At 31.7% G+C, this 27,806-nt stretch overlaps 1 protein-coding gene across 5 annotated transcripts; it reads left to right on the top strand.

Moving 5' to 3' along the window:
• Nucleotides 1–144: 144 nt before the first annotated feature.
• Nucleotides 145–26,956, top strand: LOC137933699 (D-beta-hydroxybutyrate dehydrogenase, mitochondrial). 5 transcript variants are annotated; one of them, XM_068777718.1, is made up of 8 exons: nt 145–242; nt 8,541–8,661; nt 10,849–11,028; nt 17,376–17,579; nt 19,453–19,606; nt 22,013–22,200; nt 23,643–23,816; nt 24,785–26,956. In XM_068777718.1, the coding sequence occupies exons 2-8, from the start codon at nt 8,551–8,553 to the stop codon at nt 24,941–24,943; spliced, it is 1,170 nt and encodes a 389-aa protein (XP_068633819.1). In that variant the 5' UTR covers nt 145–242; nt 8,541–8,550; the 3' UTR covers nt 24,944–26,956. The 5 variants fall into 5 exon arrangements, with proteins under 5 accessions (XP_068633819.1, XP_068633820.1, XP_068633823.1 ...); XM_068777719.1 differs by having other exon boundaries at nt 204–267; XM_068777722.1 differs by lacking the exon at nt 145–242 and adding an exon at nt 766–784.
• The last annotated feature ends 850 nt before the right edge of the window (nt 26,957–27,806 follow it).

The raw sequence follows: 27,806 nt of genomic DNA, 5'->3' as shown, positions 1-27,806 counted from the left end.
GCAACAGTTACTGAATTAAAGTTCCAGGTTTTTGCCAAAAAAGATTTCAGTCAGACATCAAATGTGTTGGCATTGAGTATATGATTTTACAGTTTATACGAAAATGTAGTGAGTAATAAATAATAAAATGTATTAGGTTAATTTTGGCGTGTGCGTATGCGCCGGTGAACTGGCGACTTCAACGGCAGTCCGCGTCTGCCGTCGAACGCCACGCACTATTTGCACACCCAACCGGCGAAATTGTACGTTAGCTGTTTCATTTAGAAAGTATTGAACTAATTTCTAATCGGTTTATGTAATGCTTTTTTTATTTTGGTGATTTAGTGTTTAAATGTAAAAGTTTCAAAATATTTGTGGTAATACAATTCTATATCGAAATACGTCATCGTACGTTACGTAACATGGAAAGGAATACGTAAATTAATTACAAGAATTCAAACAAAGTATTGTCAAATAATATTTCATAATAGACGATTTTTGTGTAAATTAAAAACAATGAAAGATGGATAAGTTAAAAAATAAACGTTTCACACTTCCTATTTAAATTAATGAACAGTTTTTCATACGTAAAGCTTATATCTAACAAATCGCGTCAAATCATATATAATGACTACGTTCATTTTTTGTCAACAAATTTCCAAACAGTAGTAAATTATTGAAGTCCTGTTTGCAATAACATTATGAAGGCAATGTAAGAACGCTGAGACGATACATAGGTTAAAAGGATCGGAATCACCTAGCGCGAAACAGCGGTTCCGATTAGACTGTAACTAAGTAATTTTAGGTAATATAATGAATTTTATAATTCTTTGATTTAATTGTGTTTGGGGGGGGGGGGACAGTGTATTTTTTACAATTGTTATTTTTACTTTACTTCTTCCATACATCACGTTATATTCGCCTCTTTTCGTCTATCCTCTATCACAGCTTCTTTTGTTCTTTTATCACTCTTTTCTCCTTTCATACATCACATTTCTATCAAAATCTTCTCCAATATTTTCCTTGCAATACTATCCAGCTTTTCCTTGTCTTAATTTTTTTTTTATTATTATCATTCGAATAGATCGTATCAATTTATTTATCACATTTTTATGTTTTTCATATTTTCGGTATTTATTACATTGTTTTGTACTTTTAAATTATTTTGATAAGATATTTAACTGTTACCCGACCTTATTTCTTTTTATAACCTCCTGTATATTCATTCCGCAACATCTGAGGAAAGCGGGGCGAAGTTCGTCGTCGCTCATTAGGAAGGCGATGTTGCGGACATCTATCTTTCTTTTGATTCCGCGATCCTTCCTCAGTCTTTCGAATGCGGGACAGCCGGTGACCAGATGCAGCACGGTCTAGTCCATGCCCGGGTCACAGAAGCACGAGGGACTCTACTTGCGCTTAAACCGATGCAGATACTCTGAGAATCCCCCGTGTCCCGTGAACATCTGAACCAGTACCTTGTCCAGCTGACCTTTCTATACTACGCGGTAGGCTGATACGGCATCCGGAAAGAATTTTCCCATTGTGAATGCTGTCGTTTCTTCCATATACCTACCTCCTAATCTTTTTTTCCAAGCGTATCCAACCAAAGCTATCGCGGTACCGTTTATAACAATTGATCTGCTTTAAAAAAATTAAAATCATATTTATTGATTTTTCCCTTTGTTGCAACTTATGAAAAAAATGATAGTATAAATAAAAATTTGAATTGATTTGAACAATTGATTCGTATAAATATATTAAATCCTTCTGCGACTATTTAAAGACAACTAAAAATATGTACGAATAAGTTTACCAAAACATAGACATTTTTTTTACATTTGCAGATACTGCTGTTAAATTCCTACATACGGACTAGATTGTTCGTTACTTAATAATTTAAGAAATAAGTCGGTTACTCCAGCAAACGGTTTTTAATCTGGAGCCAAGTTGAGGCTAAAAACACTAACACCGTCCATCAACCGTCAAGTCTACCCACGCTAACGTGTGCGTTTCAGATCCGCCGTATCACAGTGGCACTGATTTATTATGAACTTATACTTGATACATATACCACGTGAAATGTCTTGTTAAAATTGTACTCGTTACATTTTCCAAGATTCTATTTTAATTTATATTTTACTTCATCAAATTACATTACTAATTAAGTAAAAAAATCTCAAATTTTGTATAAACTTAGTTCAGTTAGTCTAGACATCAAGATCGCGTTTATTTAACTAGTAAGTAAATGAAGTGAATCATTACACGTAAGTACCGAGTTTGATATACAAACTACTTCCAAATCATGTTTAAGTTACGTACGATTGATTAAAATTTCGTTTTTAATACCTGTGACATTTTTATTAATAAGTGTAAATAATAAATAATGCTATTTACGCTTAGTGTTTTTTTTTGTTTTAGTGTGCTTTTTTATGTTATTGTTTCTTCTTGAATATTCTTTTATGCCAAAATATTATCCAAAAATTGTCCTTCATTAATCTAAAAAAGCGTTAAATCTATTTCTAACGACAAAAAGAAATCAGTTTTTTTCGATTTTTCTAATGACTATCGAGAGACGGTCGTAAATTAGATATATATTAATAATAATGAAAAAAATTACTTTTATGTTCTTCAATGAAGTGGTCGTTATTACGCTTCAAATAAAGAGTACACTTTGAAACAATGGTAAAATTTAAAGCTAAGAATAAAAAAGAGCGCAAGAAAATTAAATTGATTAATAAATACAAAATTCAGTTTAATTACGTTAGACTGTATCACAATTTAACGCCCAATGGGTTCTTAAATATATTCTGCTGTAGTATTGGCCTTTAAAATGGTACTTTACGTTCAAAAACAAAGTTTTTATTTTATTCAATCAGCACAATTCATATTCTTTACTCGTTGTTTAACTCCAAAACACTTACGAAATTTTGGATAATATTTAATAATGTAAAACAACAAAAGTACACTATCGTATTGGTTAAATGTGTAGAAGCTTTAAAGGAGCAGATGTGTGTAATGTGAGCTTATTTGCTATCAATTCCTGTCCAAAATCGTAAGCTTTTTACCGAACGGTAAACAAAAATTGATTTTCTTTTCATCGCTAACTGAAAACGTACAAATTTGTTACAAAAGTACTTTATCAGGATTCACTTGACCAAGTATTGATTATAAAAACAGTAAAGTAAACAAACAACGCTTACAATGAGTTTGAACTTTGTAAAATAACTTTTGTTACCACTCGCTATTCAAAAATTAATTAACTGTTTTGTTAATTTTTCGTTACTGATTGCAAAACATTTTTTTACTATATACAATTTATGTTGAAATGAGTAAACAACCATATTAGGAAACTTAGGAATTGCGTTTTATCCCAATTTTATTTTCTCGTTGTAAATATTAAGAAACACTGTGACTCTGTTATATAAGTCGCTTATATGTAAAGCCGGTCAGCCTGGTACGGCGACTTCAGTTTATCTCACTGAACAGTATTATGGAAGCAAGTTCCGTTTAAAAGGAGGATAGATCTGAATTAATTACACGTATTATCTTATATTTTCAAGATACGTCACGCAAACACGGTGTTTTGAAAAATTTCGCTTCCGCGTTTGCTTACTATTGCTATTTCTGGTGTAAAGTAATGCGTAACTTTTAGGTGAATGCTTCATATCTTATATATTTTATAACAATTATAATAAGTTGTCCTAGTTTTTGTACAAATTCGCGAGTTAATTGCTTTATATCAATTTTGACTCTGAAACTTTTTTCTCCGTCGTTTCTATATTACTCAAGATGGTGTCGGTCTTGAACCGCCTAGACAAAACTGATAAGAAGCTCTTTTTATGCCGACCTTTCTTCTGCTTTCCTCAGTGCCAAAGTAATAGTATTTGACTTGACTTAACCAGACCAGTCAGTACTTGGTCGTTTACTTGGTCATTTACCGTCTACTTTCTATTTCGTCGTTTCAGCCCGTGACTCCCACTGCGAAGCATAGGCGTCCCCCAAATATATCTATGGGGGTAAATACCATCGTCACATTTGGCAGGCGGGTTGGCGATCGCAGTGTGGTTTTATGGTAAACAGAGGCCGCTACTGCCAATCCTCTTAAAACTTGTTTGTGACCTATGGTAATACTATTTAATTAATGGCCAAAGTGTGAATTATAAAAAATTGTATCTTTCCGGGATCGAGCCCACTACTTACGATCGCAAATCTTATTCCTCTCCCACTGGGCTATCACTGCTCGTACCGCTTTCTACTTACGTGGCCAAAATAAAATATACGGGCTGGTCTCGATTGTAAGTTAGTCGAGGATATGAACTAATTTATTTTAATTATCTTACCGTTTGTTTCATCTGTATTACTTACAAAGTAATTTTGAAGAGGAATAATAACCGGATATACCTCTTAAAAGTTGTAAAATCGTTTTAAATTATTTACCAGGTATGTGTTGTACGTTTAGTTAAAGTTGTATAATGTTGTAAATTTAAAGGAAGAACAAGTTTTCAATATCATAAGTTATTAATGTGATGTAATATTAAATGTAATTAATTATTTTTCTGTGAACAATTCTTTCCAGCAATTATGTATCGTCCCTCTCCACTTTTCCTTGTATCTATTTATTTAACAATGGAATTCTGTGTAAGCGTTTTACTTTTCACAGAAACCTTATAACTTTTGTGATAATTAGATAATAAATCAAATCAGGTTCTACCGTGAATACATGAATCAAATTGTAATCTGTCGTTATTTAAATAGCAAATAACATAAATTAACTGACAAAAAAAGTAACTGTTTATATCACAATTTATAAATAGAATGATTGGTTAAATTTGTGAGAGTTTTACATTCATCGTGTATAGCTCATTAGTAAAAGCTTTTAGGCTGTTACAATCATTTTCATCGCATCTGTAAAATGATCACTTTAATGTGTTACATTAATTCTCTCTATTTCTTTGTATTCTTTATTTTTCAAATGCTGCAGGCTAATAACTTCTGACAATACATAGTACGCGGGGACAGATATACATAAAATTAATATTTTTATTTTTTATAAATATATGTAATATGATGTATAAATAATAATTAATTTATGTGTAGTAATCCGAATTTTGACATCACCTTTTCTTACTATATTATCATTACATTATTAATTATAACCGACACCATTGATTTTTGGATAAGGTACATCTACATGAATTGACAGCAAATGTGCTTGCTAAACGTTAACCCTTTTAAAGCTTTTACACTTATAACTAATCACCTGTATATCCTTCACATAAAGAACTTCAAAATTCGGAATAGCTTGATACCTGTTGCTAACATCTCGGTTACTCGCATTTTTTCTATTTTTACACATCTATATCGCCACACGGATAAAATATAAATTGATTTTGGTACAATTATGTAATGTATATAAATTAAAATTTATAAACATTTTAATGAAAATTCGATAGATGTTAAGAATTAATATTAAATTAAATAAATTATAATAAAATATTAGGTCATACAAGAAATTTAAAAGAAAAAATATTATCAATAAAATAATAACCGATGACGTTTGATTCCAAGGAGAGCTTTAAAAATTAAATATTTCAAGGAATCATAGTCTGTCGCACGTTACATCCTAAAAATTGTCCAAAATATTTTTCTTGATATTTGTAAAAAAAGTCTGGAAAAATACAAACCACTGCGTGACCAAACCTCTTACAATAAATGAAAATAAAGTATTAAGGGATATGTGGCCAAATATGATATGGATTGACCCTTACTATTTTAAAAATACGTTGCTCTTAAAAATTCAAGTGACGATTCTAACTTTTTTAACGGAATAAATTGTTTTCAATTTGAAAGGTTTTTTTTTAATTTCAGCTAGTAAAGAACTCGCAAAACAGGTGGTATTAAAAAAGAACTTGGAGATTTACATACAAACTACAGACAAGTTCGATAATTTTAGGGCTACACGATACTTCGAAGTGTTACAGTGTAACGTCTATTAAGATTTGTTCTTAGGTCTTCTTCATATATAAGAAACTGATCAAATGTCATTTTACAGATTACATGATTGTAGGTTTAGATACAGTCTCTTATTATTCTAATGAAAAAAAAAAAGAACGAATCATGATTCCTCCTATATGCAATGTACACTATTATTGGTCTCAAACAATATTAAAATAAAAGAAATTTGAAATGTCACCTTGCGATAAAAATGCCGGCAACTTTATGATTATATCTCGGGCAAGTTGCCACCGAAGTCATAAAGTTGCCACAAATATATGAATATAAAAACACTTAGCGTAATCGTTCATTAGCGGGTTTACGCCCGCGACGGGTGTCGCACGCTCTGTGGGTGGTCTAGTAAGCCGGTAGTCGCTTTCATTTACTTAGAATAGCAATCGAAATGAATTAACTAATCGTAATTTAACATCGTTAAAATATTTTTTTCGTGGAGCTTATAATAAATTTTACTTTTTTAAGTCCACTTTTTTCAAGTTTTACATTTAATTAAAAAGTACACGTAATAAATCTATTCCTTGAAATTATCTTTGTAAAACGGTAACATTTCTGTATCTTAATGTAGGAGGGTAATACCTTAAAGTAATACAGTCTTTTTAATGTTGAATTATAATATGTCAAATATAAATATTTTGGTACCTATAATTTTGATAATGGCTATTGTAAATGGTCGCATAAGTAGCAAACTATTCGAAATAACTGCACTTAATTGACTAAAAATTTATAACAATTAAATAGATAGCTTTCATTGCTGTTTTCAAATATACATGTTTATGATTATTAATGTAATTATTGTCACGTTATTTCTAACAAATGATCGTTAACTATAATTTATGCAAATAATAATTTAAATAATTGATTGAAACTTATATACTTTTTTTGGTACCGTTGCGTTAGCCGAAAATAAGTACATGCTATTGTACGGGTACACGTTATTTTAATCGCAAAAACATCTTTTGTAATACATCATAGAAAATTGCAATTATAATAATAATAAAAAAAATATATACCAGATACAGAATTTCGTCCAATGACAAAATTAATATTATAACGCCCTCGCAGCAGGAATCAAAATTTAAATAAATTTAGCCCGGCGGCATTATAGGTCACCGCGTTGATCGTAATGTGTATAAAAATAGACTCGTGTTCGACCGCACATAAAAGCGGTCGAGAGAGCATTTCGTGACATCTACGAAGACATCAGCTGCACTTTCTATTTACGTTGTTACCGTCCAGTCCGACAGGCCGCCTGTTCGCACTACTCACAAACACGCCAATTAATCAACTAACTCTTGGAATGATCCCTTCCGATAGAGTTTATTCCAACGTATGCTCAGGTAAAAATTATAACTGACAAAGCATTATATTATAAACTTAGTGTAATGTTAACATAGTTAAAACCTATTACTACAGGATATCTGAAGGCCTGTGTCCAGTAGTGGATGTCCTATCTAATTATTAACAAAAAAATTACATCAAATTATAATTATTAAAAAATGTGTTAAAATATGAAATTGCGTGTACAAACATACTAGCAAAAATTCCTTTGATTTATATATGATGTCTTAATAGTGAATTATGAAGAAAATTCAAGTAAATAAATTACAGTTTTCAAATTTGTTAATAACAGTAAGTAAATGTTACACGATCCTTGTTGTTTACGCCCACGCGTCAGTGCCTTTATTATGAATACAGGCGCTCTTTTACGGTTGTTATTAAATATTAAATTCATTTTCATTTTTCAATACCGTCCTTGGTATCGCATTAAGTTAAGCATGTCAGATTGGTTTCTAGGCGTGAACGTAACTTCACTTCAACTTATAAATGTGAATTAAATTAATAAAATCTTCTCTCTATGGTCTCATTAGCTCAGTAATTTCAATAAGTACGGCGACCTTCGAACCGTAAAGCAGTAGCGCATGCGCAAAGCTGCATGGAGGCAAAAATAGGCGCGGCGATTGTAACCACCTTGACGGCCTCTTGCAAAAGAGATCCTTGTTACTGAGCTTTTAATGAATTACCATAGCCTAATGCAGGTTAATGGATATCACAAATATTTTAGATTATTCTTTGTTATCGTTTTATATTTTAATATCATTTGAAGGTACTTGTGGAAGGCAATAATAGTGTAAAAGCTTCAACTTATATTCAACCAATAATAACGTACATAAAATATTTTCATGCTTATGATATTGCTATTCATTCATTCATGAATAGCTTATTTTTAACTGTTATGTAAACTGTAAACGAGGCTGAGCATCTCATTATATAGTTTAATACCTTATTATAAACAACTTTAGTTACGACTTCATATTGTAAAATTATGCTAAGATTTATTTTACTTTTTATAAAGAAAAGGGCGATATCAGCCTATTGATGTTAATTTTATTCTTAAATTATATTAAATTTGAATAAAAAAATCTGTATTCGTTAATAATATAAATGATTAAAAATATACAGAATAACTGTAAATTAAAAATTCTTGCCTGTAAAATGAAAGAAATGCTGTAAAATTGTCAAGTCTTTGAATTGAACATAATGTTTTTTAGGTAAACTAAAATGGCCGCTGGCGACGTAACTCGCCGCGCTTCTATTACGGCGCCTTCGATGCACCGGCGACCTTCGGCAAGGCGAGGGTCCCTTATCAAGAATCCTCAAACACAATCTCAGGTATATAGCTAAGAAATTGTTGAATAGATTTTCAATAACATTCTCACCAGTCTGTTAGAACCAGATTAGGACAAAAAATATAGCTGACATGACGTTCTAAAACTATTTTAAAGATAAACTTCGTTTATATTACAACCAAGGTACATAGTTGTGTTAAACATGTATAACTAATCAAAATCAAGTTATTTAAAATTCCACGTATTTTTTTGATCCACGATGATTGATTATAAGTGTAAAAGCTTAATGGAGATATTGTACGAAGGAGAGTGTACAGGTTATTTGCAGTCAATTAATGCATTGGAGACTCTATCCAAAAATCAATAGTTTCAGAAATAATAAATAACGTAATGATAATATGTAGTATATATAAAAATTGATTTTTGTTTACTATTTGGCTCTGCAGACTTTGTACTGCCAAAAGTTATTTGCCTGTCATATTCAAATAAAAAATCATTTTTAAAGCTTTTAGCTGGCAAATGAACTATACATTCACCGCTTCAAAGTTTTAATAAAATCGCACTGCATAAAAAAGCAAAAACTTTGGAAACCTATGCAAAGGTAAAAGTTTAAGAATATTTACTTCAAGTATACGAATAGATGATGTGACTAGAAGCGGAAATTTACTATAAATATTTTGAAAGTCATCCATTACTCGATAGAATTTATTGCAGTGCCAACGTACGAAAAATGTTCTTTTACGCAGGTCATCGTAAATAGAACAGGAGAAATATAATGTAAATATTACTTCTCAGCCGATTTCATTACATTATTTTTTTTTCTTTTAATTTAACGCATTGATATTATCGTGAAAACAAAGTGTAAAATAGTTAATTATAAATAAATTCTTCAAAATGTAAAATAGTTAATTATAATAGCAGTGTAAGTGATAATTTATAAAAAATATTTAGCATTTTAAAAACCGACAAGCTTGAAACTGCTTCGTTTATTGCCACCATTTTATAAACCATTGTTATTACTTATACCTGCAAAACTCAGGGCTTGATCCAGAAACGTACCTAAATCTGTTTGAGAGAGTGCTTGAGAAAATATATATTTAAGAGCGAGCTTGTTAATAGCTATCGTCAGCGAGTAAACGTAGATGCTCTCATCAGGCACAGGAATGTTCACGCCAAATACGTCAGTCGCAACGGCTGACATAGACGAGTTACGTAAAAAGTATGATGGGTAAAAGCAAACGAGGCACGAATATTTTGAATATGTGGACACCGCAACGGAGGAGACCACCTCTTCCTCCTCGCGTCATATCCCAATATTGGGTGTTTTGATTTAAATCATGTAGTATTCATATCTCTTAAAAGATCTTGTTCCTCTATCTGTTCTGGTTTTCCGTGTCATGTAAGGCCTCAAAAATATTTATGATGAGAGTGGTACTGATTTAGTTAGACCTGCGCATTGGACAACGACTCCTTGGTATATTGTCCTCTGCTTTGCCGTTTTTTGAAGGTCTAAAATCTCGAAGGTTCTCTGTAGGCAAAAAAGAGACTCCAAAAATGGCTAAGACTGATTGTATTAAGGCTTCCTTAGAGATGGGAAAAAATACTAACTGAAGACAAACAGGTAAGATTCGCAACTGTAACTGTAGGAAGATTATAGTAGATACAGCAATCAATAAAGAGTTGGAGCACTGAACCAAAATTATAAATTAAAAAATCAATTGTACGTTAATGGACTTATTGAGCTGAATATGTAAATAAGTCCAATTTCAGCTTGACTTAAATTTCAGCGAAAAGAAAATGTTAAATTTTCTTTTAGATTTCAAGTATTGCTTTGTTGACATACGACCTTATCAGATCAGCCGACGATCTCTGCAAGGCTTAGACTTCCCCCAACGATAGCGACAACGACCGGTCGGTCATGCGGTGCCCGCATCCAGCGACTTCTCGTGGCGTTAACTATGTCCTCGGTCCACCCAGCGCGGGTTAACCCACGCCGTCTACCGTCTCGGGGTCGCCTCTCTAAAACCTTCTCGCCCCTAACGTTTTTGCAAGGCTTTGTGAAAAATGTTGAATGTGATGATTTAGTGAAGATGATACATAAAAAAATCTAAAGTATAATGAATGAACGTAGATATAAAATATTTATTAAACTCATATACATATGTTAAATAGGTTTTATACGTCTCTAATGAAAGTTATATTTCGTTTATAATGATTTTGTTGTTCGCAGGAAGTTCCGTGGGATATCATAGACCGCTGTGCGCTCCCAATAGTGTTGTGCCATGCCCTCGCCGTAGTTCTGTCTGCCCTACTGAATGCAATGCATCTTAGTCAAATATCAGTTTTTACTCTCTTCCTGTGGTTCTCCATTTCTGTTACTGGATCATTATGGTTCTATCACAACTTGCAGGTAAGCAAATCATCTATATACTTTTTTATAAACTAGTAAGTCATTACAAACTCTACTCTATTATGTATATTATAAAAATATCTGTATATTTGGCTTGATTTGAAAATATTAAAATCATTCTTAACAAACTCTTTTTTGTCAAAACGAATACAACTTTAAGACTATAAAACCGAAATAATATCGCCGCCTGAGTTAATAAACAATCCATTATTGTATTAAAAAAAAATTTCGAACAAATTGACTATAATAGTAATTAAAAGTAGGCAATAGTTTTTTAGATTTGTTACTTAATGAAGAGTCATTATAAGATTTTCTAGTTTTCATTTATTTACATATTAATCATTAAATATAAAAATGTTACAATCTTAACATCCTAATATTTATAACGTTTCGACGATACAATTTCGTACAATTCTACTCGAATTATGTTCACGGTCTTTTCGGAAGGTGCGGTCGTAACTGGCTGAAACAACCCGCTAATTTACCATTGCCACGCTATCGCATTTTTTTCGCCTGTACCCTCTCACAAATACAAATGTTATTAGATTACTCAGATAATTATGCAGTATTTTTATGCTTAATATCTCTACGCGCTATAGGGTAAACTTTTCTAAAAAAGTAAAATAAATTCAAGTACAGTATCAACTATAATCACTATTTGGATTATTCGACGTACAGAGGACAGAAATTATTGAACAATTAAGTGTTTTAGAAACATTGATTTCGCATAAGATATTCTATAAAAATCTTTCCACTCGCTTGATTGGGTGGGACTTTACAATGTAAGTTTCTTTGAAATTGTAAAATAAATATAAACACACTACTTCTTATTTTATTTAATTCTGTAATTATTATTTAGATATATCGATCAGGACGGAGTACGACAGTAACATTCACAATAAAACTATGTAAAAAGTCCTGAATTCTCAAAAGATTCCCACTCAAACGCTCCCTACGCATTAATATGTAACGTATGTATATTATCTACTAGTGTTTTGTAATTATGAATAAACGAACAAGATTTTTTTATGTAAAAGTCACGGTGACTTTTGTTTTCATTATGGCCTCCGCCGCTCTAACGTTGCTTTATCTCGGCATTTACTCGATACTAGCTGTGATCGCGAGAACTTTAATGACACGCGTAGGAGGATAATGCACTGTAGATTTTCTTGAAGGTAAAATAACGTAATGAAAACGAAGATATTACTGTTTTAGCAAAGGTCAAAACAATGAATTAGATATTCGTACTACAATTTACTTGAGTATACAGCAACTTTTATTATCACTTGATTATACAATTTGCATTATCAATGTAGACTATGTTTGCTTTTACGTCTCGTTCTTTTATTATTCTTTCAAACATAATAATAGCAGATAATATTAGCTCTTTTTATATAATATATATTAAGTTTATATTTCTGCTCACGAGATGAATGACAATAGTAAAGCAATTAACTCCTTAAAGTGGTAGAATAAAATCTGTCATAGAAAATATGAAAGGAAATATCTTCAAATAAATCTTGAATTTAATATAAAGGACTTGAGTTTTATGAGCCATGAACCGGCTTCAATAGGGAAATATTTATTATTATTAACCTGTAAAAACTTTACTACAGCGTCAAGTATTTTTTCCCGTTTATGGAAGTTTAGCTATCCAAGAATTAAAAAAAATGTATACTAATACTCGTACATACAATAGTACGGTGAAAGTAAACAACATGAGCCAGCCGATGGACAAGTTGATGTGGCAGTATGCAAGCAACATAGCGCGCAGAATCGATCTCCGCTGGAGCCTAAAGTTAAGACAACAGACCATCCACCCACAAGGTGGACTGATGACTTGTTAAGATCGTCGAAAGATACTGAATTCAAACCGTTTGGTCTATGTGCAGCGGTAGATTCCTACATTTTTAATAACAGTCAATAAATATTCGCCTAACCTCAATTAGCACGTTTTATGAATATTTCGATGCTTATACGTGAAAAATATTCAGTAAAGACATATTTGTCAAATCAAGTTTTCGGTTCATTGTTTTAACAAGGATTTTCTATTTTTTTTAAGATTTTCTAACTAATAAATAAAAACTTTTATCAATGATTTTGATTCTCGTCCTTAACTAAACGAGCACTATCCATATAAAATGCATCGATGATTTTACGTCAACATTGTTCTGATAATTTACAACAGTGTTTTATTTTTGGACACAAAATATCATTTTTAGATTTCAAACAACGTTTATTACAAAAATCTTTCGAATAAAATAAATAAAACTTACTTTATTTAATTAATTTGGCTGGAACACATGAATTGGAACGCGACACAGTTCCCAAAGGAACAGTCTTATGAACTGTTGCTTTACGGAATAAGCGAAAGATAAATTGACTATCTCTCGGTAAGTAGAATTAAAATAAGTGAATTAAGAAATCTTTTTTTAATAACGTCACATGAATAAATAAAAAAATTATATACTGGGCTACTCAATTTATTGCTTTAAGACTATAAATTCTTTGTAAAATTTTACACATATTTATTAAGCTTTCTACTTTTCTAGACGGAAATGTTAGTTTTAATAAATAATTCATGAAAATAGTTAGAATTTCGGATTTTCTTCCTCAATTTAGTAGCTCTTATAACGGCTCATATTATTGGATTGTTATCCTGTGTCTAATCGATCACTATTGAAATACAAAATGTAGTAAAAAAAAAAGCCATAGATGACCAAGCATTTTATTAATTAATTGTTTTCATCTAATGAACCGATTTGAATTTTTTTCTCTTTTTGTAAAGCAAAAATTGGAATTACTCTTCTATTTGCAGTGTTTTAAAATAAAGATCTGTGACCAAAGTGTGTCACCAGTGATATAACTTAAGACAGTGAAATGTGTTCTTATTTTGGACCTCATAGGCAAGCCCACAGTCGCTCAACCATCTATGCTCGGGATTATTTTAGGTAAACGAATCAGAAATGAGGAGATCCGTAGAACGAAAGTACATGGCCTAACAGAACTCCTTGGTCGTCAAAAGACGCAATTTAAATGGTGATGACGTACGAAAAATACTTTCTTTTGTTTTCTTTCCTTGGAAAGTATTTTAAAATTTACCTTGGTAAAAATCGGCCAGTAAAAATTAGTATAGTACCTCAACTTTTAGAATGGGCATAGTAGCGAGAAAACCATAAAAAAGTATTTCTGCTTGTTGAACGCGCTTTAGTCTTTCTAAAATATTAATTGGCAAACTTTTTGAACACTATTTCTGGCATGAGGACATTAAGCGTGGGTTCATACGTACATAAAGTTTTATGCGATGATAATTATCTCTTCAGAATTTTTACTTTTTTTAGTTTTCACTGTGCTGGCGTGAGCGCTATTGTTTTGAAAGACTATTCATTTAAGTTTGAATATTTTGTAAAATATCAACATTTAAACGGGAATAACACTTGAAAGATCACGTTTATTTAATTAAAATACACGTGTTTATTTAAAAAAATATTGCTTAATGATGTACACAATCTTTGAAAATAATATAATGATTGTAAATAAATAAAAAAATATTTTAATGTTTAAAACGTCCAAATGTTCGGGTATCATCATTGACTGCAAAAAGTCACTATTGTGAATAACAGCGGTAAAAAACTTATGTACATAATATTAATATGCGTTAAAAGTGAGTCTGACCATACGAGAGGGTAAAGAATGCATCAAATATAACTTTACGTTAAAAATAAAACCAATACATAAAATTAGCATCAAATCAACAATTCTAAGCAAAAATAAACTTAGTATTGTAAACAGCAAATGTTTATACAACCTAATACATCGCTTATGAAACCAATGGCCAAGCAACATAACGAATTTATACACCCGTAAAATGTACGGACAGCTTATTTATTTGTATAACAGCGAGATTGGAATCTAGAATCGCAGACTGAGCAATGCTTAATCTAGGTTTATACAATACAAGCTATTTATACATTACAATTGTAACTTACTATAAATAACAAATAAAGTCAACACTTTAAATCTTTCAAGACTTTATATATAATAATATTGTTTTATTTCAAAATTACATTTATGTTTATGCTTCATAAAGTTCTTCATATATATATGTATTACATATATATTTTAAAAAGTAAGTAAGAAGTCTCTAAGTCACAAGAGTTTTACATAAACAAGAACTGACTTTTAATGAATATAAATTAAAAATATTATGACTCTAAAACACATTACAAGAAGTCTAGCCAAGAAAACGTTTTATTGCTAATTAAAGGATATGTAATAGTATTTGTCGATTTCACAATTATTTTGGATCACTGGTGACTTGTGCCAACCTCGGTACATCCAATTGCGTCATCTATTCCATTCGAAAGTCCAATTTCAAAATAGGTTAATGGTTGTTTTCACAGAATAGACACCACTAAATAAAATTCTTATGTTGTTTTCTTCCTACATAATATTGATGCAACAAATCGTTTCTTAACTTAACTGTGTATTAACCACAATAACTATAAGGAATATATTTCTAAAGTTTAACAGACGAATGGACTAGTTGTGTAGGCGTGTGCGGGTAATGTCTGTTACATTACATACTAGTTATATAAAATATTTATAATTTTCGACTACAAAGTCCAAGCAAATTATCTATATAATAGCATTAATAAGTGAACAGTTTCTTTTTTGGTTGTTAGCTATGGCCGGGCGCGAAATGGTTTAAAATATCCAAGCATGTAGAGCAGACGTTGTTTTATCTATATTATAAAATAAATGCAAAAATATCTTGATGAATTATTAGAGCACAGAGAAGATGGCTGCCACCAAGAGTAAGAATTTCACGTAACCCTGTCATTTCTCTAGGCGCAGGGTATCCTGTACATCAGGAAGATTTTCCTCTGAAACCTAAAAAAGACATATTCACCTAACATCTAAGTCCGGCTTACGGAAAAGTACTTTTTTATACACACATATTTACTGCCAATTTGACAACGCTCCCTTAAAAATGAAAACCGCATAGTTGTATTAAATTTACAGTACAGATTTGCATGATAAAAACACCTTTATCGGTTTCAAGTTTATTTATTTCCTCAATAGCACTCCTAAGGTTATTTCCTATTGCCAGACGCCTACGTTGCGAAAATCCATTAAAATGAAACTATTTTAAAACGAAACAACGTAATAAAATATAAAGTTCTATTCAATGAGTTCATCATAAGATGGCATGTCGCACTAACTTATCAGTAATTTACTAATAATAGATCTGCCACTAACCACTTAAGTAACTGCCAAATAGACCCTGAAGAGTGTGCCATAGAATATGCACAATATTTCTCTACGAGAACGAATCAGGTCTGCAGTGACGGATGAAAGTAAACGGCATGGTTCATAGATGGTTAGTGACATTGTACAGGTTATAAATCGCACAGAACAGACGGCTGTAGCCATAAGATTCTTAAACTGAGACCGTTGACCAATAAACGCATCGTTGGTCATTCACAAGTACATTCGATGCTGTTGAGATCGTCGGAAGACGGACGCAGGCCCGATTCAACCACTTCTATTGGAAATCTTTAAAGTGGGGCTATGTCCAGCTGAGGTCGACCTAGCTGAAAAGATAATGATAAGGCAATTAAATTTTTGTCATCAAACAATTATGCGCTCATGTTTACGTACAAAAATGTTTAAACGTACCCTCTCCCATATTACATTTATGTATATATAAAAAATTACTCTTACTAGCATAATCTAGCAAAAATAAAAACTACAGATCATTTCAAGTTTTTCCTGTTGTAAAGCTAACATATAATCAATAAAGATGTTGGTTAGGTGACGTAACATTCGCGCGGCGAAAACATACAGGACAAATACACGACGCATTATTATTCACGCACAAGTAATCAATCTTGAAAATGGAATAGCAATGAACTCAGTTTTTCAGGAGTTCTTCTATTGACGTCCACAAACCACTTGTGTTTCAGCAAATGATGTTTAGAAATGATGATAAATTCTGACAAAGATAAAATACTTAATCGCTATGATGAAATTTTCAATATTACACGACAATGTATTTGACTGTCGACCTTCAGTCGATCCGCATAATTAATTAGTTTAGACCTTTACCATGTACATGATATAAAAGCAACAGCCTCACAACGTAGCAATAACTTCAATCTGAAGTATATGAATATTTGTTTATTTTCTGCTAAATATGGCTTCCGCCATTATTGTGATCCAGTAACAAATGCCTTTTTTTTAATCATAACTTATAAGAATGTTTTACGTGCGTAGGCTAGACCTACGCACGTAAAACATTTTCTCCACTTTATTAACCTGTAGACCTCTTGTTTGGTCATTAGGTAACAGCTGCAGGTAAAGCCGTGCTGGTAACTGGATGCGACAATGTACTTGGCAATGCACTAGCTCGAAGGCTTGACGATCTGGGCTATCACGTTTTCGCTGGCTTCCAGACCAAGGCAGGAAACATCGATGCTGACATGCTCAAGGAAGACTGTTCCGGGCGATTGCATACGTTACAACTTGACATAACGTCTGAGACACAGGTATGTAGTAAAATTGAATTTGTAAATATGTAAAATAATGTTTGTAACTGTAGCTATCATAGATATATTATCTATCTACGTATGAGTAAACTAAAAACTGAAAAAATTGAAAGAAGAAAATTTAAAAAATATCCAATTACAAGTTCTAACTACTGTTTATGGATTTGTGCTAAAACTAATTTTAATTGAAATTTACTCATAATATTATTTAAAATGATACTTAACATCCACAAATTTTTAATTCAATTTCGTTACATGTAATTTTAGAAACCGATCAGAAAAAGGATATGAAATTAAACAAAAACAAAATGAATGGCTTGGAATTGACATTTTCAGTAAAAGAATGACTAATCGACTATATTTAAAATATTTGACGTAAATTTATATTTGGCCAAAGCTATGAAGGCCGCTAGGATGTTGTAGGTGTCGTTAAGCCGCCATCCGAGAACGATAAATTTCGCAATAACGGCGAGTTAATAGTAACATATTATATCCCCATAGCGGCAGTGTATTCCGAGACAATGTCGCAAATTACCCATAAAATCCTACACAATAAGTATTTTTCATATTGAACCATTGTAGACCAATTTAAGATTAGCCAGCCTCAAAATGTATTGGCGATAAAAAGATAAGATATTGTTACAAGATTCCTATATGTTATAAACGGCATTACGAAGTCAAGTTATTTTATCGAGGCGGTAAAACTGAAGAAATACCTCTATTTCAAAATTAATATATTAGAAGTCGCTTAATATCGTATTGGTGACAAAAGACTAAAACGCTAAAGTTAAACAATTATCTCCCGAGAGCGTGGTGGTCTGAAAGACCTGGATTACTCTCTAGTTCAAAAAAAACCTCATAGAAAAGACTAAATAACCAAGTTCAGTTTGAGGCTAATTGTCATTACAATTGGCTATATTTGAATATATAAAAATAATAACAAGAAATTCCTAGCTAAAAGTAAGAATGTAAATCAAGGAAATTACGAATGAATTATTATACAAATATTATATAAGATTATTTACATATGATATAAACAAATCATAAAAAGGAAAAGAATATAAAGATAACGTTTACCAATTTAATTATAACAAATGTTAACTTGTTAATTTGATTCAAATAGCCCTTAAAATACTTTTGAATAGACACAAACTAATTCCAAATAATAAAGTCTCTTGAGGAAACCCCGGGCAGAAATTCAGAGGCACCCTTTTAAAAACATTTCATTTGATTTATGTTTTCTAACTTCTCAAATTTACGTATTATGTTCAGTTGCTTTACGCATACACGTTAAGTAAATATATCAAACTCATTTATTTTATCTTTAATATGATATAAAGTTATTTTGTAGGGTTTTTTTTTAATTTTTATAATGAATATATATTTTTTAAGAATAGTATCTAACTTCTTTATTAAAGTATATACTTAATACTAACGTATGTATTCTAAGTCTATTTACTTTTCTTATATGTAAAAATTTTTGCCTAAAGTAAACGTTGGTTAACTACATACAAAACCGATGATCCATATTATAATTCTTAATGGAAAATAGCAATGCTGAAAGCAAATAAAAACAATATAGATGTTGCTTTAGCGATATTCATTTCTTAGTTTGTTAGCCGTACTGAATATCTCAAATTAGTTAAAGAGTACATGATTCCTGCCTTCCATAATTTGTAATCATGTATATGATTTTGAAGTCCACAGCGTTTAACGAAGAAAACATGATAACCAAGGCAGTTCAAACCTTACGAAAATATTTAAATTTTAACTAATGCTCAAGTTTTTAAATCAATAATTAATATTTGTTGTACTAAATTAAATTTTTATTTTTACCATTATTGTCTTTATCATTGTTAAAATTTGTCTTTAGATCTTGTCTGCGTCCTTGTATATTGTGGATCACCTACCAGAGGGCGCACAAGGACTGTGGGCTATCGTTAATTGTGAGTCGTGGTGTGCTCTTGGTGAACTGGAATGGGTACCTTTCTCAGTCATCCGCAGGGCTATGGAAGTCAACTTGTTAGGTAAAGTATCTGAGAGTTCAACATCTCGCTACATTAACTTCTACTAAACTTCAACCAATTTTTAACATTTGTCGGTAGATGACTCTGTTCTCAAAATAATGAAGTCGTTAGTTGCTATAAAGTTAGTAGTCACTAATTTATTTTAGTGTATATAGTTAAATGATCAAGTATTAAAATAATATATAGACTCTCTCAATAAAACACGTTATTTAATATCTGTTATAAAAATTTCCATCACACTTTACTATCGAACTTTTAATTTTTCCTTAATAAAACGGTCTTTAAATTATAAATTCCAAAAAATATTCGCGACTTACGTTAGATGGCGTGATAGAAAAGAAGTGATACTGAAAAAAAAGTAATAAGTCAACGGTACTACCAGCCCCTGGAAGCCACTGAATCTGTAAATGCTAAAAGGCGACAGTGACCATCTGCCACAAATAAAATAAAACAAAATAAATTTAATGCTTTTAACATAAAATAATACAACCTTTATCTAATTAAATAGAAAATAGCCTAATGGCCTAATATTTGTTTATATTAAATCATTATTTAAAAATAATATATGTCTTTTAAATAAAAATTATCGTTTGTTCTTTTCATCATAATTATATAATAATAGCATGACTAAGTAGAAAAATCCTGAAAATTAATATTATACTTGTAATAAATTTATCAAGTCCAAATCTTTACTGTGCATTGAACTTGAAAATTCTAGAGCAGGAAATCGAAAATAATTTAACCGTTTGATATGTTTCTCGATAGCGCCAACGGTTTGATATTTTACAGCTGAGTAAACCTAATAAACCTAACGCTTCCTGTACGGATTTATCTATTCCGGGCAATCGAACTCAAGAATTATTACCTATAAACAATAAACCTGTGCGCCGTTAATAGAAATGAAATAACTTTAAACGCTTACATAACATGGAAGATTCACGAGAAAGTTCTGTTTATTCAGTGTACGCAGATTTAATTTTGTTATTTGGCGATGTTTAAAGGTTGATTAACAATTCGACATTTTATTTTTTATCCAAATTTTTTTCAATAATTATCTAATAGATTAATAATTGTTTTAGCATTGACATAGACGGATTGTATTGGCATTTAAACACGACAACAAACAAGAAAAGATAAATCACTCATTGTTACGGATAGCAAAAAAAACTTTTTCTATCTTGCGTATAAAAACAAAATTTTGATTGTTAAGTTTAATTTTTATAATATTGCTACATATAAAAGTATTAACATTTCTATAAAATAATAAACAAATATTTTTAGTATACAAAAGTTATTATGGACGGTTATCTCATAAGTGGTACTTTTTAATCCCGCTATCTATTGGTATCTGTTATTTTAGTGTTAAAATATACAAACCTACTCTTGGAGAATAGGTAAGCGCCTTAAACCACTGCGGCTAGTAGAGTCTGAATTGTGCGATTGTAGATTTAATATATCGTTTGGGTTTACGTTTTAAGTTATGCCGTTGCACTATGATTTCCGACGCTCATCACCATACGCTATGATGATTTTTCATAATTTATACAAAGTCCATTTTAATTATTTTATCGGCACTATATCCCACAGGTTACCTTTTATGGGGGAATGCTGCTAATACCGATACGGTATAAGCTACAGAAGTGTTTTTTATTCAATTTATAATGGGAGACCTAGACTCTCTTAGAAAAATTAATACGACAGTATATAATCTTAAAAAATACCTTATATATATAAATATAGCGATGAATAAATAACGATATTATTGAGGCCTTTTTATATGCTTCATTTAATTTATTACTCTTGTGAAAAACCTTGTACGGTATTCCAATACACTCTCGTCTAATATTTCCGAATTATCATGTAATAGGAAATTAATTAAAGGTTAGATGATTTTCATATATTACTCGATATTCTGAATTATATTTGAACAATAATTAAAAAAAATTCCGATTGCCGCGCAAAGGATGTTTTGATCTTGATTAATAAAAAATTAGGAATGAATTTCTGTACTGTTTTTTGATATTGTGAAAGTGACAGGAATTGTCTTACAGTTCAGCTGTAGCTGTGTATGATAATGGTGACTTGAATAAATAAAGAAACCATTCAATTCCGTGTCTTTATTCCAACATTTGAACTGTTATTAGTACTTTTATAAAAAGTATTGATTAGTATGTAACTATTACTTAATATTTGTATTGGATACTTAGGTGTGGGCGGAAGCGTCCTCGCGTCCATCATCTTCTATACTCCTCTTTCGCTGCCTTTGGCCAGCCAGTCTTTTCCTGATAAAATACATGATATAAGATAATTAATTTTATAAGCGTGTCAATATTATAAATAAATATGTACTAGTGTATTCTCCACAAAATTAATTTTTAATTTTTTTTTCATGTCGTGTTTGTACAGGTCCAGCTCGTTTGGTTCAAGTGATGCTTCCACTGGTGAGACGTGCACGTGGTCGCGTGGTTTTAGCTTCCTCCATCCTCACCCATGTCGCCGCACCCGTTCGCGGAGTACACGCAGCCTCTCTTGCAGCCCTGGACGCACTTGCCGCTTGTCTCCGTCGCGAACTAAAACCACGAGGAGTTGATGTTGTAAGTTATCCTCGTAATAATCCATTAATAAAATATTGCACGTTTTATAAATGCGATTACTTTACATAAAAGTACTTTATTTTAATTCTATATACTTCATTTTTATTATAACCTTAACACGGTAATCCCTTGTGGTACGTGGCTTAAGCTGTCTTAGATATGTTATGCATAAATACAAAATCGTAATTCATGGAATTTACGTATACTATTAGGGGCTACTACTGACTACTTATCAGCTCATAGTCACTCCAGTAGCCATGGCTATGAGCTAGATTTCTCTGTGTGATAGAATAAGGAATGAGGAAATGCGAAGAGGAAGATGAAGACGAAGTATAGTAACCGACATTACCAAGCGAATGTATTAGTTGAAATGATAGTAAGCAAGCAACACAGCGCACAGGATAATTGCTGCTGCTGGGGTATCTAGGTTATGAAGATGAGACTACACAGCGGTAAGGGTCGACTAGGGTTTTCACCCACAAGGTGGACATCCTACAACTTTCAGGCGTCCTAGGTAAGGTGGCTAGAAAACTCTGGATGTTGGCCACTTCCAAACAGTCCTGCTGAAGTTTTATAGAGGTGGACTAAAGCCAGCAGTGGATGTCCTGCGGCTGAAAGGGTGATGTTGATGATGAATTAATCAGCCTTTAAAAAATACAAGCTTAGTTAAATAATTATTGACCGAGAGCAAGGAAGCATAATACACATGGTCATTTTGTCTGATGAAATCTTAGTTTATCCGTATACTGTAAACATGACATAAATATATGAAATTTTATCATTTGCTATTTGTAGTTATAGATTACATGAAAGTTTAGTAGTAGTAATTTACCAGTCTAAAATAATCATAAAAAGTTATGCCTGTATATAGGATTACCTCTGCTCACAAAAAAGCTACCAAGGAATTGGCAGCATCGTCCTCTGTGTACCATAATAACATACTGCTACCGTCAATTGCTTATTGTGTGTCTTCTATCTTTAGGAGATATACCATAAGGAAGGTGGCCTGTACCCATCAGTGTGCGTCTATGGGCTGAAACGACAAAACAAAACAAAATCAGGAGGACATTGCAATTAATAATAATAACATAATATAAATGTGGTAATGAAGGATATAAATATTTGATATTTTCTCTTAACAAACAGTACGAAATTCGTTAGCCACAAAAGCAGAAAATACAGAGACGGGCATTTTTCTTGAGAAATTTCATTAAGTTCCCGTAAACACATTTTTCTTCCCTCTAACGTAAATGCTTTTAATGAAAAATATTTTTAGTTTAATATTTATAATTGACAAATCACTTAACACAATGAAATTAACACCTAAATATTGTAAAATTTTGTGATTATTATACTTTTTATTATATCAGAATAATACGTTCATTATTTTAAGGCTTGATATTTTTAACATATTTATATTTATAAAACTGCGTATTACTAAGGTCGTGGTAGCTGCTGGTGAATATACTACTGGCAATGCGTGGTTGTCTGAGGAGAAACTTCTAGAACAAGCTCGTGACATGTGGAAGAGGCTCAGCGATGAACAAAAGGGAGCCTACGGCGAAGACTATTTCGAACAAGCCCTTCGTAGCCTAGAAAAATACACTAAGAGTGCTGTAAGTATTAAAATTACATAAACACATACAACATAGATTTATGATAAGTGGAGATTTTTAATATATGAGAATTGACGGAGTGACGGTGCTTGTCGGCGACAAATGAATTGAATTTGAATACTTAAAGTTCTTAAAAACACTGAGGATATTATTAAAACTCATTTAAGGTCGGCCAAACAATGATTCTTACATTGTTCCCTTTTGAATGTACCTTAGTCAATCCTACAATGATACCAAAACCGGTTTATCTAATTTAGGGAGACCTGTTTACACGGCAGCCCAGGCACAAGCCGTAAAATTTTTATTCCGCCGGATTAGGATTACTTAACTATTAGGTTACATAGGTGAAAGATACATGGAATTATTGGGAGTGAGGACCATAGTTTGGATGGTAGTTCAAATTGCTTTAATATTTAGATTTAAGGGTACCTGAGAGACCGAACTTAGGCGCAATCGGCAATTAATGACGCATCTTAAGTCTCTATGCAATAAGAACTGATGTGATATGATATGCAACTAGCACAGTTATGTGTAAGTACATTCATAGAATGCCGAAATGTTCTGTAAGAGTCGGCTAAGGGAAAAATATTCACGAACGATGGGTTGCAGCATCTCCGGAACATATCTGAAATTAAAAAAACTGCGTTCGCCAACCCTTATGCCAATCCTGACGATGATCGGCACACACCCATATGAATAAAGATAAAAAGACCAGGTAACACGTCTCTGAAGTCATTAGATTCTTGAGTAGGGACCACAGACCGACATCCGGGGCGAAGGGCGTACACTCACGAAGCGGAAAGGTAATCTTAATCAAGTAGTAAGAAAACGCTGAATGCAGCCCGCTTCCAACCGGTTTTCTGTAAATTTATAAAGAAAGCTGTAATGATCATGACCATGGCTCTGTCCCTTACTTAAAGCTTTATGAAAGAACTTTTTAGATTGATAATGATGCTATTCATCACCAGGATGCTGATTTGACCGCGGTAACACGTGCTCTAAGTGATGGTGTCACTCGCACATTCCCGCTGGCACGCTATACCCCTGTATCGCCTCGTGAGAAGATGAAGTCTTTATTAGCCGAACATCTTCCTCGTTCTCTCTACGAAGGACTATACACAGATTAAACGAATTAAATAATTTAAATTGAAAAACCAGGTGAAAATTTGTACGTTTTTTTACCATAGAATAGAAACTCAAACCATCTAACTTTTACATACGAAAACAGTCTTATATTCAAACTTTATAATATAGATCAAGGAATTTTGTTTTAGTTGTAACCCAAACAAATTATGTTAGGTTTTTATTAATATTTTTTGTGCAAAGAATAAAAAATTATTTAAAATAAAAGCAGAAAAGTAGCTATAAATTTGATGAGTCCACTCCAACAATATTTCTGCAATATCATATAGGCCATAGGTTAAGGGTTAACTAAGCGATCACATTTATTTCACTCTGACCTTTAACCTTTAAGACGTTTTTCCGTTTAAATTTTTACACGATCATTTTCGAGATGTTTTAAACAATTTTTATGTGTAAGAGTAATCTGATTTTAATAACCTTTTTTTACTATATTGTGATTAGGTTATTATGTTTCGTTATTACTTTTGATTTTTGGATAGGTTGTACCGTACATTAATTCATAAAAAATGAGCTATACATTTGCCAGATTATTAAAGTAAATCTTTTACACTTGAAACCAATTACCATGTATAAAACGAATATGCTTGTTTGTAGAAATGATTGGAGAAAAACCCAAGGAGGAGTTTTATAGCGCATACCTCTTTATTCGTCATTGCCTAGTTTAACATATATAATATAGATTTAATACCGAACCGTTTCGTATTCTTACTTTTAATTAATTAAATACTCAATGTAAAACATTATCAATCTTACAAAAACTTTTAAAAAAGTCATTGAATCCCTAGAGAGACAAAAATAAATTTGAACTTTTTTAACATATTAGGATGAGAAGGTTTTGTACAAATAAAGCTCCTGCAAAAATTTAATATCTGTGCATTCAATGCGCAATAACTTTAATATTAATTGCTTTTAACGACGCTATGGCGGAGGGTGAACAGCTGTTCCGTTGCATAGATGACATTGATTGACGATGCCAACTAAGAGAATTGATGCGGTGCACGAAAATTATTTTTTTAGAAATGGCACTCTAAACTATTATTAGCAAATAAATTATTCAGAAATACAAACTAACTTTGGATGAAAATAGCGTGCTCTTCTTCTGAATCTTTCTAAATAGGGCAATTAATTATTTTTACTATAAAGTCATACCCAATTCCCCCCATTTATTCATCTCAAAAAGGCACGCCAATAACAAAGTACGAAATCAATTATGTTAGCCTGTTACACAGCGCCCTGGCCATAATTATGCGAGCTTATATCTAAACGATATATATCATAATTAACACTTTATGCATAATGAACAAACACAGAGTGCCGATATGCGTTTTAAAACCACAAAAAACTTTTTATTTTTTTGATTAATTGAAGAACGAATGATTATTGCGAACCTTGATTGAAATTATTGTTATAATGTATTACGCCGGAGTTATAATATTATAAAAATGTAATTTAAGTAGGATACTTTTTTTAATTATCTAGTCACTAAAGAAAATTGAAATATAAGTCAAACTTGCGTCGTATGGTTAAGATAGTCTTAGTAGTGTATGGTTAAGATGTAATTGTAAAATTAGAATTTTGGCTAACCCTCTAACGTGTTTTGAGAAACTACTAATATTACGTACGTGAATACGTCTCATATCTTTTGCATTTGCATAATAACGTAACGTATTTATCACAAATTAAAAAATACTTTTATCTTTTAAATAATAACTTAACTTGAGGAATCTGATAACTAAACTTGTAACATAATTGATTAATTATTCTATAAATTTGCCATATAGTAATTTCAGAGGAAAAATATTTGAATGTCACCAATGTAAAACACCAGATAATAAATTTCCATATTTTTTTATTTGTATTAAAGTTTTACTTTTACTTTAAACCTTACTGTCAACAAAAATATGTGGAAATGGATCTATTGTAAATGATGAATACGTTATTTGTGTGCATTTAAATCTCGTAAGCGTTCCTACGTATTTATGTGACCGTAACATTGTATTTATGTAAAGTTATTAAAATAAAATAAAATAAACTTTGTTTTATTTCATGAAAACACATTTAACGCCGTTTGGAAGAAAACAATAAAATTATACGTAACTTTTGCGTAGGAGCTTTAATTTTTTCTTAATACGTTCTTGTAAATTTTTATCTATACACACTCGTTCCGAACAATCCGCATTTACAAGTAACAAAAATATTTTCCAAACTTAAAACTAACCTTTCCTTAAGATAAAATAACTTCTATATAATTTAAAGTAGAAAACAGTTATTTTAGAAAGGCGGCCTATGAGACCTTGAAGTTCTGGAGGGAAATTACTAACTGGTAGCACAGCGCACTACGTCCACTGACAAGGCGAATAAGGGACCTAGTTAAAGACATCGAAGAACTCAAAAAAGAATGAGAAAAACATATAAGTGCTTTACATCAAAACACATAAATATTATATTTGCAATTATACCACTTAGCGCGCTGAACAGATGGCCGCTGGAGCTTTAAAGTCCGAGAGAGAAGCGCAACGTAGAACGTCGATCCAAAAGGTGGACAGATGACCTTGTTAAGAAAACGCTGGATGCAGTCCGCTTCTAACCAGTCTATTGGAAATCTATAGGGCAGGCCTATATTCATATGTAATACTTGAGAGGAGTCACAAAATGCAATCGCAATATTTTGCGATTTGTCTATAGCATTTAAACGCGTGGGCGCACGAATGCGTGGGCGCACGAATACGTGCGTACGATCGTTGCTGTGGACTCCACGGCAACGCTCCTAATTTTTTTGCCTCGTATCGTAGTAAAAAGATTCAGCATGTTGCTGTAATAATGAATAGTCATGCGGTTAATATTTAC

This window comes from Battus philenor, unplaced genomic scaffold (genome assembly GCF_028537555.1).
Source record: "Battus philenor isolate CCGP_79_NKW_IND1 unplaced genomic scaffold, ilBatPhil1.0.hap1 SCAF_14, whole genome shotgun sequence".
Lineage (NCBI taxonomy): Eukaryota > Metazoa > Arthropoda > Insecta > Lepidoptera > Papilionidae > Battus > Battus philenor.
The sequence above is the reverse complement of the archived record's forward strand: the minus strand, read 5'-3'. Positions and strand labels throughout refer to the sequence as shown.

What these genes read in the sequence shown, in the direction of transcription:
- LOC137933699 (XM_068777718.1), top strand. Translation starts at nt 8,551, where the DNA reads ATGGCCGCTGGCGACGTAACTCGCCGCGCTTCTATTACGGCGCCTTCG. An exon ending in GGTTCTATCACAACTTGCAG is followed by an intron (nt 11,029 to 17,375) that starts GTAAGCAAATCA and finishes TTTGGTCATTAG; the next exon opens with GTAACAGCTGCAGGTAAAGC. An exon ending in ACATAACGTCTGAGACACAG is followed by an intron (nt 17,580 to 19,452) that starts GTATGTAGTAAA and finishes ATTTGTCTTTAG; the next exon opens with ATCTTGTCTGCGTCCTTGTA.